This window comes from Castor canadensis, chromosome 12 (assembly GCF_047511655.1).
Source record: "Castor canadensis chromosome 12, mCasCan1.hap1v2, whole genome shotgun sequence".
NCBI classification, from domain to species: domain Eukaryota; kingdom Metazoa; phylum Chordata; class Mammalia; order Rodentia; family Castoridae; genus Castor; species Castor canadensis.
Window position 1 is genome coordinate 113,883,380 of NC_133397.1, and position 15,549 is coordinate 113,898,928.

The 15,549-nt window shown below is 54.9% G+C and overlaps 1 protein-coding gene across 1 annotated transcript; it reads left to right on the forward strand.

The window, feature by feature from the left end:
- The first annotated feature begins 595 nt into the window (after window positions 1-595).
- On the forward strand, window positions 596-11,009 carry Alx3 (ALX homeobox 3). Its single transcript, XM_020176964.2, has 4 exons — window positions 596-872; window positions 6,200-6,516; window positions 9,341-9,469; window positions 9,862-11,009. Exons 1-4 carry the CDS (start codon window positions 596-598, stop codon window positions 10,168-10,170), a joined length of 1,032 nt encoding a protein of 343 aa, XP_020032553.2. The 3' UTR covers window positions 10,171-11,009.
- The last annotated feature ends 4,540 nt before the right edge of the window (window positions 11,010-15,549 follow it).

Consider the following 15,549-nt stretch of genomic DNA (forward strand, 5'->3'; position numbering starts at 1 on the left):
TGCCCAATGACTCCTGTCCCTGTGCAAAGAAGCATCTAAGGGAGGTGGGCTTGCTTTTTTAAAGCTCCTAGCCAAAAGAGCTAAGTAAAGGGGCAGTCCAACCCCTGACCCTGGCTCTTCTAGTCTGAAGTCAGGAGATCTGGCCTAGAAGACTTTGTTGGGGGAGGGAGCCTGCCACCACACTGCCTCACCCCTTCAAGCATCAACAGCTCCTAGGCTGGATTTCAGGATCCCGGGTGAAGCTCTGAGAGAGGGACTCACCGGATGGGTAGACAAAAGGGGTCCTGCCCTCTAAAGGAAGCAGCCTTCCTCCTCCTCTCTTCGAACTGCCTGGGACACCCGGTTCGGGGTGAATCAGGGGGTTCCCGGGCTCCGAGGGGTTAACCCGCGCGGGGCCGCACGTGACGTGGATAGTTCCAGCATTAAGTCAGAGGCGCGGCCCCCTCCTCTGTAGCCCCCCCGCCCCCCGCGGCGCGCGCCGCTCCCGGGGGCTCCGCGCCCCCGAGCCCAGGTCCCTCCCCCTTGGCGGGCGCTCACAAGCCGGGCGGGTAGCGCGAGCCCCGGAGCCCCGGCGGCCTGTGCGCCCCGAGCCGGCATGGACCCTGAGCGCTGCGCGCCTTTCTCTGTGGGGCCCGCACCCGGCCCTTATGCGGCCGCAGGGGACGAGCCTCCAGGCCCCCAGGGAACTCCCGACGCTGCGCCTCACCTGCACCCCGTGCCACCCCGCGGCCCGCGGCTGTCCCGCTTTCCGGCCTGCGGGCCTCTGGAGCCCTACCTCCCAGAGCCCGCCAAGCCACCAGCCAAATACCTGCAGGACCTCGGGCCCGGCCCCGCACTCAACGGCGGCCACTTCTACGAGGGCTCCGCGGAAGGTAACGCGCGGCGCGGCGGGTAGCGCGCGGCCCGACCTCTCTCCTTCCCTACCCTGGCCGCCCGGGCCTCCCTGCTTCTCTCTCCCGCTCGCCTATTTCTCAACTTTTTGCCCTTCTCACCTTTCGCCACGGCTCCCTCGGAAGCCAGATCGCCGCTGGCCCGGGTCAGGCAAAGGCCAGTGCAGTGCGGGAGGCAGAGCCACCCGTGTCCCCCGCCAGCGGTAACGAGAGGCGGGAGGTCGAGGTAGGGTGGAGCGGTGACCGCCTGGGACACCGTCGGACCCAAAGGCGGCCGAACCAAACCGGGAAGGAGAGACCATGCTCCGATCGGACTTGAGCTGGAACTGCCACCGACCCAGAAGCCCAGACTGGGCCGAGGGCCCGAGAGCCACACTGAGCCCCGACGCTAGGAGAGAGACTCAGTCGGCTTTTGTGTCTGGCGCCCGTTGAGGGCGCAGAGGCTGGGCCGCCACCTAGAGTGGCCAAGCCGGGCTCAGCCGAGGGCTGCGGCCTGGCCTCACCCGCCTCTCCTTGGGCCCGGCCTCGGCGGTAAGGGTGCTGCCTGCGCATTAGGCGCTCGGCGGAGTGGCCGCAGCTGGTTGCACAGGATTGGGTCCATTCTCAAGACTGAATAACCGTGTTCTTATTTCTCAGACTAACCTGGCCTTCCCGTCGTTATTCGCGGTGATGGTCGCTCTGTTCGCAGTGTTGGCATCACCGCACCAGATCGTCACCGCTGGGCCGTCGGGAGCAGCCCTGGGCGATCCTAAGTCCTGGGTGCCTCCGACACCCGGGCCGGTGCCCTGTGCGTGGACCGTGTGGTTTCCCGGGAACATGCCTGAACGCTGCGGCCTCGCAGACTGGTCAGCCGACCCACTGCACCCGCTGACCTGTAGGCGTCTCAGCGCCTACGCCCACCCCATCCATGCTGCCACAGCTCCACGCCGAGGCCCAGAGTTGGATCCTCTGGGATCCGGCCAACCCGTAGTCACCGGCACCGCGCTGGCGCCTCGCGGGGCTCCTCGCAGTGGCTGGGCAGCCTAGGCCTTCGTCCGGCCCGGGTGGTGGGAGGGTGGAGGGAAAGGCGGGGAGGTGTACGGAGGTCAGCGGAGGAAATGAGCGATTCCGCGGAGCTTCGTGTCTATGCCCTTTGAAAGAGGCTCTCCTGATAAAAACCACAGTTGGGACTTAATGAGAAGCAGTTGGCCTGGCTCCTCTGATCCCTGCCAGACGGCGGAGGCCGCGCAGCGCCGACAGCACGGCCAGGGACAGGTACCGGCCTAGCTCAGCGCGCCGCATCGGGCAGCACGGAGCCCACGGGCCAGCGTCCCTCTGATTACGCTGCATCCTGCACCGACCGCCCCGGGGCTGAGCGCGCTACGGAGAGGACCAGGGTTCAGGGTACAAAGAGCAGCCGAGAGGAACCCAGCATCCCGGGATCCGACGGCGAGGGTGTCATCCATAACGAAACGTGGAGAAAGAAAACCCAGAAGAGAAAACAACTGTCAAAAAGTGGGGAATTGAGCAAAACAACGGAGGAGGGCGGCGAGAACAAGAGGTAAACGGCAGTCTGGGCGGAGGAACGGAAAAGAATAAAGGAACGAACGAAAAAGGAAGTAAACGGAAGATCGAACGAAGCGGGTAAATGAGAGAAAGGACGAAGAGAGAAAGAACAGGAAATAAAAAAAGAAACGAAAGAAAAGGGGACATTCCGAAAGAACAGAATCTAACAAAATGAGAACAAGTGGGATAAGAAAATTAAAGATTCGAGTTGAGCGGAGGACAGGCCAAACGAAAAGGAGTCGCAGCGGTGCCAGCGGAGCCCGCGCACAGATCCTGGCCGCCGCTCGCGCCCCGGACGCCCTGGCTAGAGATCTGCGGGCCTCGGTGGGGTCTGCCGGGAAGGAAGAGTCCCGCGGGCTCGGGTCACGCAAGGTACTTGGTGAGAAGTGGCAGGCGAAGGGGGAACCCGCCTTATGTCCCTACCTTTTTTTTTTTAAGAAAACAATTATAGAATTTTTATCAATAATTTATTAGTGGCAAAGACAAAAACTAAAAAAGAGAGGCGAGAAAAAGAAATACAGAAGTGGTGAAACTGGTTGAAAACAATTTTATCAATAATTACATCGAAGCGTTTCCAGTTCAGACCAGTGAGCAGCGCGCAGCTGCGCCCCATCTGCAGCGCGGTCTTTGCGGAGGCCGGGCAATTGCGCACTCCGCAGCCTGGCACACTGCGCTCCTCTCCTGCCCGGCGCCCGCGCCGCCTCAAGCCTCCCTTTGCAGAGCGCCCAGACTTGTTCCAGACGCCGGCCACGTCTTGGCCGCGACAGCTATCCTTGCGCCCTTGGTGGTTGCCCTGAGGATGGGGAAAGCGCCTTCCTGCTCCCCTGGAGCCGCCCTCCAATCTGTCCCCAAGCTTGGTTCTCTGACCTCAGAGCGCGTCCTCCGGAAGTGACTTCTACTGAAGTTTGGCCCGCCCAAGCTGAGATCGTGTGCCCAAAGACCCGACGGACCACGGACGTGGCAGACAGTCTTTGGCAGAGGCCTCCAGGTCAGCTATGAGAACCTCTACCCAGAGCACCGCCGGGGTCCTGCACATGGCGCATATATGTTCACACCAGCTTCGGGTTTTAGGCCAGAGTTGTGCGAGCTCAGGCCTCAGCAAACCCTGCGGCAGGCTTAGGGACCCCAGTGTGGCGACAGGAAACAGCGCGACACAAAGCCTGGCTGCAGGAAAAGGTGAAAGCCAGTAGTCTTCCGTCCCCAGTCCGCAACAGATGGACGCTGTTCATCTGGCCAGTGGGTTGCCTGGCAGGCAGCCTGGAGCATTACCTGCACAGTGGCTTGGAGGCAGTGTCTAGTGGGGGTTCTAGCACTGTAAGTTCAGGGGTGCACAGGTGTGAAGACGGATCAGGAACAGAGAGCTGCTTTGGCATGTTAAAGGCCCCAGTACTGGCTCCTGACTTTCACTGAAAAGTCTTCTGCTGCGGTCCTGAGGCTGTGTAAACGCAGGACATTCCAGGAGCTGAGCCTCAGGCTTCCTATGTCCAACGTGAGTTCCTTCCCACACCCACCCAGTGTCTGGACAAGGTGCAGTGACTCCTACCCACCCTTCCAGTGTGCCCTCAATGGTACTCCACCTTCTCCTGACAGCTTCAACTCAAAACTGCTGGCTTCCACTCTGGGCTGCCTGTCCTTGACAACTGCCCTCCATTTATGCACTTCTCCTCTCTTCTCTCCTGGGCCTTGCTCTTGCAGAGACTGCTCAGTATTCTCAGAGAAGTGATTCTATCTTCCCAAGGTAGGGGGGGAGGAGAGGGTGGAAACCTGAATGGTGCTTTCCTCTCCCTGGAGTCCTCCAGGCAGATCAGGGAGGTTTGGGGGCAATGGCGATTTGGAAGGGAGCAGTTCTCATGTCCCTTGAGAGGGCAGGCATGGGAGGTGAGCAGAGGACATTGGGATTGGCCTCTTTGGAGGGTAGCTGCTCTGAAAAATCCTGCTGTGTTGCATTTTCATCCCTTGAACTTGTCAGCTGGGTGGTTCAGGATCAGGAAAGCAAATCCCCTCATTTCCTCTGGGCAGGTTCTTACCGGGACAGACGTTGAGGGAGCAAGAGGCAGAGAGCAAGCCCCTGGGCTTTGGGGAGCTCTCTGCAGGATAGTCAGAGTGACCATAACACCAAGAATCTTCCCTCTCAGGCCATTTTGAGGACTTAACCATGGTTGGGATGTCCCCTTCCAGTCTCCCCACTCTCCTGACCATTTTCAGTTCCTTCGTTCTACTTCCTTGATTCCTCCTTCCTAGCAAGCAGAACTACCCTTAGACCCAAAATGTGTTGGCCAAGAACAGAAGACAGCAACTGGAGCCATTCCTCCCCTTGGTTCCACGCAAATTGTGAAGGAGACCTGGCATCTGGGCTGTTGCTGCAGGCTGGATGTAGCTGGAGGCCAGGCCCTGTCTGACTGCCTCAGGCCTCCAGGACACACATGGGAAACTTATTTCACAGCCTGGGTGGTCCTGGGAGGTCACTGACCACCTTCCAACTGAATAGGACCTTGCTCAACTTGTCTTCTAAACAGAGACTCATCTGACCCAGATCTTGAGACACCCATCTCTCTGGTTACACCCCCGTATCCCCTGCAGCTATGATTCCAACACCAAGTCCCTGGGAAGAAATAGCTTCTTGGTGCCAGCTAGCTAGTTCTCCTGGGAGCCAGGCTGCCTCTGGAGATGGGCCTGGGCCAGGGAAGGCGCCATATGAGTCAGTGGGACATCTTTTGTGGCATCATGGCTGCTATCCCAGCGAACTGTTGGGGAAGAATTTCATGGGGATCCACTGGGAGTCCTCACCAGAGGGAGAGGGAAGGACGATCAGGGTGACCTATTTTTCACCATGCCCTGTCAGTCTTGGTGGGGTTTTGCCAAGCTTCCTGAGTGAAGGTTAGCACATCAGAGTGGGGCTGCTGGGAACCATTCCCAGGCTGCAATCAAGCCCTCCCTGCCTGTTAATCACAAGCAGTGGGGCAGCAGTCAGAAACTCCTGAGGTGGGCAGGGTAGGCGATGACGAGAATGAGGGGACAGAGCTGTGCCCCATTGTGACACTGGTCCCCCACCTCTTCTTGGAGTACAGCCTATCTGGCTTCTACCTCTCTTTGCTGGAGCTTAAGTCCTTGTCCAGACATCACATCTTAGGAGGAATGGAGAGAAGCGATCTCTCTGGAACCTTCTTTGTCCCAACTTGCCCTTTATACCCCAGAGCTGAGACTTGGGGAGGGTTCAGAGAATGAAGGCACAGTCAGGCCAGCCAAAGTTGGTCTGAGCATCTCTGTCCATTGCCTGCCTGGCCCTGGGAGCAAAGGCGTGAGTACAGGGGCATGGGAACCAAGGCCTGCAGAGTCAGAACAAGGGAGCACATCCTGGCAGGGGTGGGAGATGTCAACCACCCCATCCTCACCACCCCCCCCCGCCCCTGTTCTTAGCCCTGCCAGGGTGGCGGTCCCTGCTGTGGCGCCAATCCTGGCACCTCCACACCCTGTGGGACGCACCACCACAGAGCACTTCCCCGAAATGAACCCCCTTCTGGCCCCAGCAGATCCACCCAGACCACAGAGCACATGGTTCCCCAGGGCCCCCTCCCCAGCTGGAGGCTCAGCAGGCAGGCCTCTGAATGCCAGGCTCCCATGAAGGGTGGCTGCCGGGAGGAAGGGAAGGGAAGGGGAAGGAAGGGGGAGGCGGGGACTGAAGCGTCAACGTTCTTCCCCTCCCTCCATTCCACCCACAAAACCCCCTGTTCTGTTTCCATCCTCCTTTTTGTTTTCCATTGCAGCTGAGAAGAAGGCCTCCAAAGCTGCCACCTTTCCCCAGCTGCCCTTGGACTGCCGAGGGGGCCCCAGAGACGGGCCCTCTAACTTGCAAGACTCCCAGGGCCCCTGCCTGGCCAGCCTGCGTGTCCCTCTTTCCCCAGGACTCCCAGACTCCATGGAGTTGGCCAAGAACAAGAGCAAGAAGCGCCGGAATCGCACGACCTTCAGCACATTCCAGCTGGAAGAGTTAGAGAAAGTCTTCCAGAAAACCCACTACCCTGATGTGTACGCCCGGGAGCAGCTGGCTCTGCGCACAGACCTGACTGAGGCCCGGGTACAGGTGAGGGCATCTTGAGCATCAGGCACTCTGACTGCCTCAGCCACTTGGACCATGGGCCAAGACTGTGGAAGGGCTGGGAGAGGTGCTGGTGCCTCACAGAGCAGCTTAGCCCAGGTCCCGCTGAGCTCACCCTCCATCCCCAGCTCTGCTGCAGCTCCAGGCTCTTCCAGCCCAAGTCAAGGCTTATGCATGGGTTTTGGGGTAATGTGCTCTTGTGGATGATGTGATCTATGTGGGAGTCCTAACTGCAACTTACTAGCCGGCCAGGTGCTTTGAGGGCTGTCATCAACTCCGTTTCTCACTTTAGGAAAAGGGAATGACAGTAGCAACTTAGGGAGAGCCTTGAGGGTCACAGATGTGGCAGCACTGTGGAAGCAGTGATGTGCTGAATGTATCAGAAGCCATCTGCTCTGGAGGTGGCTGTTGGGGTGTCAGGGTCATTGCGAGCCTGCAGCCTTTAGCTCCTGACAGCTCTGGACCCTAGCTGGGAGACTTTGGCCAGAAGCCCTGCTCCACCTCAATAAACTCTTCCCCTCAGAGATCAGGCTTCCTGGATGAGGCTGTGGCCAGCCTCAGCCTGAATGAGTGGGGAGCCCAGCCTGTGGGGAGGGGAAGGAGGGGTGGGCAGATGTTAAGAAAGGGGGAAGTGAGGGAAGTCCGTGCCCAAGCATGTTGGAAGTGACAAAGAACATGAAGGTGGCAAGCAGGGCTGGGATGGGAAAGGAGGTTCAGTCTGGCCCAAGAGGATGATGGTCATTTGTGGCCCTGCTTTGAATAATTTTCTTCATACCAGACCCCCTGATACTACACAGGCCTCCCAAGCCGGTTCTAGGGGAAAAAGTGAGATTACTGCTCGCACCTCTCCTACCGCACAGGAGACTTGGTAGAGTCAAAGCACATGCTACCACACCCTGCACGGGGCCCTTCCAGAGGCTCTCTGAAGGTACGGGGGCGGGGCCAGCACTGGCAGCATATGGGGCCTCGCAGGCCAGTCTTTGGAGCAGATGAAGGCCAGACAGCTGGATCCAACATGGGACCAGAGGGGCTTGGGCTGTCTCGTCTTCTCTGCTGGGTCCTCCTGCATCCCTGTTCCTCCCAGGTGGCATCCAAAACAGACTTCCAGGACTGTTCCCCCATAGGTTCAGGTCATTCATGGCGAGGGACCCAGCATTCAAGAAGACTCCAGATTACATAAGACATGGGAATCCAGAACAGAGAAACTCTGGAATGCCGCAGTAAAGGCTTTTGGGGGTGGGATCTAAATAGGTCTTCCCTATGAAAATGCTTGGGGTGGGGTGGTTGAACATACATCCCTCACCCCTCTTCTAATCCTTTTCAACCTTGGAAGGGTGCAGGGGTAGCCATGAGGCTCCCAAACCAATCTGGAAGCTTCTCTCATGCTTGAGGCCCTAGAGGAGGCATTTTTTTCTCTGACAAGAGGATGGCACCCATCCATAAGCCCCACTCCATCAACAGGAACAGTAAAATATACACCAGATAATGTAGAGGGAAGGTCCAAAGCCAAGGCAGAGATTCACAGTGTCAGGGGCACTGGGGCGATGGGTAGTGTCAGGAAAGTAATTCCCAGGAAAGTCATCAGATTGGCTGGCCCCAGACCCCTTCATCTGCCTGCAGAATGGGCAGGCAGGGTAACCTTCCCTGACCATGGCCAGGTCTGCTCTGGGCTATCTGCAACCTGGGATTGAGGTGGCTAGAAGTGTGCACAGCATTTTAACTGTCAGAATCTTACCTGCCTGCATGAGGGGGGTGCCCATGTGGAGAAGCATGTGAGGGCCACGGCACTTCTAGCCAGGGTAGTTGGGTTACACACACACACACACACACACTCAAACTGCTTGTTCTGTGGGGACTCCTAGCTGGATCCCTGGGAAATAGCAATTGTTTTTGGTTTGTTATGATATTACCAATGTCTGTCCCAGATCCTGACACACAAAAATGTTTATTAAATGATAGAAATTAAATGTTTATTAAATGATACAAATAAGTACAACAGCATAGGGTGCACATCAAACAATAGGTTCACCACACAGATGTGGGCAACACACAAACAGACGTATCACCTGCCAAGAGCTCTCAAATGAACAGAACAGATGGGTTCCCAGATAGGTCATAGGAACAGAATATAGTGAGCACAGTGAGAGAGGTCAGGGTATTGTGGACCTCCAGTGGGGAAGCCCAGCCTGGCCATGTGTGTAGGAGAGTGGGTAGCCCAGGCAGGCAAAGCCTAAGCAAAGGCAGGAAGGAGCACGAGGTTTGGGAGAACTGAGTGTTATTGCCTGGCAGGGTGTGAGGCTGTGGAGGGTGAAGGGCCAGTCCCAAGGGGCCTTGTCAAGGAGTGGGCTCTGGGCCAGGGTCTCCACAGAGCCACTGAGGGCTAAAATAGGACCATAACCTTTGCAGGAATCCCTGGATGCTGAGAGATGGGAGGATGAGAAAAGGCAAGAGGACCCTAAGTCCCACATACTGGGACACCTAAGCCGTGCCCTGAACCTCTGAGATCCACAGACCCCCTCCTCTGTGACACCCTCACCAGACCAGCCAAGCTGGAGGACTAGAAAAATGACTCAGCAGGGGGCCCTGGGGGGGCAGTAAACCCACTCTGGGTTTGGGCCTCTCCCAGGCCCCTTCCCAGGCTATCCTAGCCCTGAGAACAGTGTAGAGTTACAAGCCTCAGCAGCTTGGGATCCTCCAGTCTGGAGCCAGCCCCCACCCCACAAGAGGACACAACCACTGGCCTCTCCCCACCAGACTCCACTCCTCAGGGCTTTTGTAGTGCCCCTCAACTCCCCCCAATCATCCCCAGGTCTGGTTCCAGAACCGCAGAGCCAAGTGGCGGAAACGTGAGCGTTTTGGGAAGATGCAGGAGGGGAGGAACCCCTTCGCTGCTGCCTGTGACATCTCTGTGCTGCCCCGCACTGACAGCCACCCCCAGGTGAGAACCCGGACCCACCCTGAGTCAGAACCTGGCCATCAACTATAGGGTTGCCAGTGAGAATATGAACTCTGGCTTGGGAGGATCAGAGTCCTATGTGATCTGGGGAAGTCACTTACTTTCTTCTGCAAATCGGGGCTACTGCTTGCTTCTGCAGGCAGAGCACAAAGGAATCACAGAAGGAAACTTTGCTTGGAGAAGAGGTTGGTTGGGGGTGGGGTGTTGGGGGGATGACCCTGGTTGCCATTATTGGTGGTAGGAGGGGCAGCCCTGGGCCAAGTGGACGTTTCTTGGAACTTTTCAGGAGTCTCAAAAACAAAGAAAGAGCCACTAGGAAAGGCAGGCAGATCCTGGGGCAACAGACTCATGGGATCTTTACTTTCTCATTTCAGCTGCAGAACTCGCTGTGGCCCAGTCCAGGGTCTGGGAGCCCAGGGGGCCCCTGCCTTGTGTCTCCAGAGGGCATCCCCTCTCCATGCATGTCTCCATACGCCCACTCCCATGGGAATGTGTCTGGCTTCATGGGGGTGCCAGCCTCTCCCGCAGCCCATCCGGGCATCTACTCCATCCACAGTTTTCCTCCTGCCCTGGGGGGTCACAGCTTCGAGCCCTCCCCAGATGGTGACTGTAAGTCTCCAAGCCTCGTCTCCCTCAGGGTGAAGCCCAAGGAGCCTCCCGGCCTGCTGAACTGGACCACGTGATGGGTCACATGGACACACAGACTGAGCTGCCTACCCCTTTCAATTTCCAGCTGCTCCCAGCCCACCTTTGCCAGACTCCAAAGAGCATACATCTCTGCCTCCAAGCCCCCTGGGTGGGGGATTCCAGAGGCCTGGAGGAACAGCTGGGACCCTCAACCAGGGAATGTACTACAGGGTCCCTTCTTTTAGAATAGGTGGGGCTGCCTAGAAGAAAGGGGACTTCAAAACAAGCAGGACTCTTCCTGCCACAAACTGAGCTCCCTCACTCAAACTGGGCTGGGGAGGGGAGACACTGCTCTGCTCCTCTAGACTTTGTCCAAGTCCAGCTGTCCTCTCTTCTTTGGCTGAACCAGCTTAGCTGGCCTCTTATTCAGGGAGCTCAGGAAAAAGGGAGGATGTAGATTGCACTGGGAGGAGCTTTGGTGACATGACCACCTAGGGTCCACCCACTTCCCCCTCCCCACCACTAGGGGGCCTGGGCCTAGCATCAAGCTGACAAGAGCCTGGAAGATGAAGGTCAACATCAAAAAATGGTCTCCCCTGCTCCAGGCATCCCTTACTCCTGTCATGTGCCCAGTCTCCCAACATGCTATGTAGCTGTCTTCTCTAAGGGGGCACAAATTCCATCAGAAACCACTAAATATTTGTATTTGCTTCCATGGGATCAGGCCACAGGCTATGACATGGAAACCGAATTGGGTGTTGGTCAGAGTAAAACAAATTTCTGCAGCCTCTGAGGCCCTGAGATACTCACCCACCTTTTTGTAAAGATACTTTTGTGAAAAAAAAAAATGCTGCCCAGCGTAGTAATAAAAGTGGTGTTTTTTGTTTTTGTTTTATACCAGGTGACTGTCTATCCCTAGGGATTGGCACTTGGTTGCTCTAGGGGTGGTTGTGTCTAGGATTCAGGCTGAGTCAAGCCCTCATGAGAGGCCAGCAAGGATCCCAGAGCCGAGGGGAAGGTGGGCCTGCTGCAGAGCCCTCAAGACCGATGCATGCTGTGCCTGGTCCTGTCACCGGCCATGATCTCTGTGGCTTCTGCAGGTGCTCAGAGGTTCTACAGCTGGGTTCATCTGGTAGGGAAATTGGAGGATGGGAAGGGCAGTGAAAAATCTGAGATAAACTGGTAGCTGAATTGACAATGGAGGGGAGACTGGAAGAACAGGAGTCAGTCCACAGAGGTTCACAGTGCCTGTGGACTAGAACCCCAAGTACTGGGGGGGGCAAGTACTTCCCCCACATGCCCCAGGAATACTTCTGAGCTATAGGGCAGAGACAAAAGCCAGAACTCTTTCTTGTGGTTTCAAGGTATTACCCATTCTATCCTTCATCCCCACTTTCTGCCTTATCTCTGGAGCCTGAAAGGCAGGAAAAAAGCAGACCTGGCCCTCCCATCCTCCCAGTAAACACAACCACATTGCTCAGAAGAATTCCGACTCAACTATAGCCCAGCCACCCCACCCCACGCCTCATCTTTCAGGCACAGAGAAACCCAAGCACACAAAAACACTTATTCCCAAGCAGGGAGCCAGTCCCCCATCAGCTTGCACTTCCCAACCAAGAAAGTCACTGCTGACAAGGTCATACATCCTCAGAGGAGTCAGCAACTTCCCTCTCCTCCATTCTTTTCCTTAGCTTCTGGCAACTTTTTTGTCCTGACTCTGGTAGCAGGAGGGGACCATCCAGAAGGGCAGAGCCAGGCAGGAAGGAGAGGCTCCCTCACCTCCTATACTTTCATCTATTGGTCAGAAATGGAAGTCCCATCTTCCATCTCTTAACTCCGGGATTCACATCACTGCATTAGAAGTTTCTTCACTCAAGGAATGGTTAGCAAAGGCTTGAACTTTCTGCCACACAGAAGTCAGAGAGCTGTAGAGAGAGGTTAGTGTGTGCTACAGACGTTTGTTGATGTCCTACTCAGAATGCCAGAATTGTGCTGTGCCAGAGACAGAGCAATGGTTACGAAAAACCAGCTTCCTTCTCTCAGCTTAAAAAGAGGGAAAGAGGAAAGTATCCGTGAAGCTCAAGCAAAGGAAGCAAGACAGGAGAAGAAAATAAGCCAAGCCCAAGATCAAGGCAGCAAGAGTGGTACAGGCAGCACAGGCCATGGGCAGAGGCTGGGGAGGGCCCATATTAGGGGGAGGCATGCTGGGGGAGGGTGCATGGAGGATGGAAACTGGCTACTGGCTCCCATCCAGGGGCATCTGCCCACAGCTCATATTTTTCTGTCCAGTGACAGCTAAATGAAGAGAAAGCTAACTTTACAACCGCCCACTTCACACATAATGAATATGAATGGGCATCCCGGAGCCTGTTTCATGGGATTATCTGTGAGCTGATAGTCCTCCCACTGACTGGACCATCCCTGTTGGCCTGTCACCTGGCTGGGGCACAGGCAGCCCTTCACCTGCTTTCCATTAGCCATGCTCTCCTCCTCCTCCACACCCCTAAAACATAGCCCCTGGGCTCACTCCAGAGGTGACCTGAGACCTCAGCCTAGGTCCTATAGTTCCCCAGGGCCTGACTGGGGCTCTGCTCACTCTTCAGACAAGGAAGGGGAGTGGCCCTACCTGGAACCCCATCTTTAGGAATGTTTCTGTGCTCAATCTCCCTTAGCTGAGGCTCTTCTCTACTGTAAGGAGGCCCAAAGATTCAAGCCTTAAATCTTGGCTAGAGCAGGGATATGGACAGCCAGGTCAGGACTGGAGGACACTAGCCGGCAGGGCCACCAATCCAGGCTTCCCACCTTAGTTGGGTAGTGGGAAGTGCTTCCCATCAGAGGTATTCAATCCTCCTTCCCCACCTCCTCCAACCACTTACACATCAACCTCCATTACAACTCCAAAGTGCAGCCCCACTGCATCCCATACAGGAATAGAGCCCAGCACAGGCAGGAACTGGCCAGACATTTCCCTTACCCCAGCCACAGCCTCCACCTGGAAGGCAGTGAGCACAGAGCATCTGCTCCTAGAGCCCCTGTTCCTGAGGTAGATTTCCTTCCCACTCCATGACTGTGGGATCCCCTGGCCTCTCTTCCAGGAGGAAGGCACTGGCTGGGGCCACTGGGACCTGTGGTGGGCCCTTCAGATGTCTGTCTCTATACCTACACCAGAAGGGAGAGACCTGATGTCCTCTCCATCTGGACATCCAGGACACCTAACATAGAGCAGGCCTTTGAGGTATGGTGGCAGGCTGCTAGCTGAGTGGCTGGCTCTAAACCTAGAGACAGACAGGGGATATAAGGAATCTCAGATAGTTCTGGCCACTGAGGATTTTTTTTTTTTTGGCTAGGGGTCACATAGATTAAGAGTCAGGAAGGGCCATTAGCAATATTAGCAACTGCTACCATTTATTATTGTCCCTTGTCAGCCAGGCATGTGGGTCCATTATGTATTACCTTACTTAGTACTGCAACAGGGCTATTATGAAACTAAATTTTACAGGTAAGCCAACTGAAGTTTAGAACGTGATTAGCTCAAGTTCCCTCAGTGAGTAAATGTCAGTGCAAGCATTGGAAGTCAGGGCTATGTCACTCCCAAAGGGACCTAACCTTTTGTTTTACAGCAGCATCCCAAGGCTGACCGTGCCCATTGCCAAATGAATGCTGTAGCCACTGTGTTTCTGAGCGGTCAGTTCACTAGAGAATGGACAGGAAGCCAGCCTCCAGGCAGATAAGCACCACAGGTGTGGCAGGACCAGCTGACATGCGAGTCCTCTGGGACCAAGAGAGAAACTGAAGCTCAGGAGGAGAAAGACACACAAACACACATACACACACACACACACACACACACACACACACAGACACACACAAAAGAAGAAGAAGAGGAAGGTAGCAGCAACTCCCATGTTACTTTGAAGGCACAGTCAGAGCAAACTCGAGACTAAGCCAAGGCCAAGCATGGGTGGCTCAGTTAGGGGCTAAAGCAAGGAACATTTGCTACAAATCTTCTGTGCCAGGGACCATGCCAGAGCAAATACTAAGTATTGTGCAGTAAACAAATGAGCAAATAAGGGCACTGATAATTCCAGGGGATAACGACAATGAATAGAAAAGGTAGGAGTGTGGAACACTTGTATATTGAGATGACCTGGGTTTGAATCCTGGCTCTAGTCTTAATTTTTTTTATGACCCTGGGCAGGTTCTTTACTCTTTCTATGCCAGACTTCTCATCTGCAAAATAGGGATTGCAATGGTATTTACCATTCTGGATTTTTACAATAAATTGGCATTTGAGCAGGCTAGGGGCATGGCTCAAATAGTACAGCACTTGCCTAGCAAGTTCAAGTCCCTGAATTTCAAACCCAGTACCACAAAAAAAAAAAAAAAAAAAACAAAAATGAAGCAAAACAAAAGAACCCTACATAAAGTGTACTTGGACAAGTGGCTGGCATGTAGAAAAAAATGCCTTCAGTAAGTGTCTAATAACATGCCAGGCCCCTGTGTGGCACCAAGTTAGAGGTTCAATTAGTGGCTCTTAGGATTGCCAAGAAAAAGTTCCCATTCTCAAGGTAATACAAGCCTTAGGGTAACCTGTCCTTCAGTGGACAAAGGAGCACTGGATGATCCTTCCAAGTAACACACACATTTACGTAAGTCTTCATGTACCCCTGCCCATCTATGAACCGGATGAAATGTAAAGCCATGGAGCATGTGTGTCTCTAAGACATTTCTGTTCAAGGACCTGGGTTCAAAGTGTCAACCTGCCACTGAGAAGGACCAGGGTCTGGGCCTTACAGATGAAGGGATTTACCTGCTTAAGCTTGATGGCCCTGTTGTTTTTTTTTTCCTGCAGGTCAGAGGAGACACTAGGGAAAATCAAGACAGAAAAGAGGGCCAGAGTCTCAGGCCTCAGTTTCAGTGACCTGGACATATTCTTGAGTAAGAATGTGAAAATCCATCTTCCCCAAATAGAAATCTCAAGATACTTCTTACTTCCTATCAGTCCTAGCCAGAAACAGAAAATCCATCATATACACAAGAATTGTATCAAACTCCCTTGTCTTGTGCAAGTTACTTTGGGGAAAAGGGCCAGTTACAGGGATTTTCCATTCCATAAGCAGTGTGACCCTCTGGCTGACTTTTCCACCCAGATGCTCCTAACCCTGCTTTGTACACTAAGGCCCATTCTGGGGTTCAGTAGGTCCCAGGCCCAGCAAACACTGAGTCTAAGAACCAACAAAGGGGACTTTCCCCTCAGAAAGCATTCTTTGTCAGTCAAGACCCCCATGGAGATTTAAGACATCATACACATTGCATATAGTTAAGATAAGGGAACTTCCAGCAATTCTGAAAAGGAAACAGTCCTTTCACCAGCATCAGAATGGTACTATCATCTGAGGCAGAGCCTGGCCATGGAGCAAGGTAGAGGCAGACAT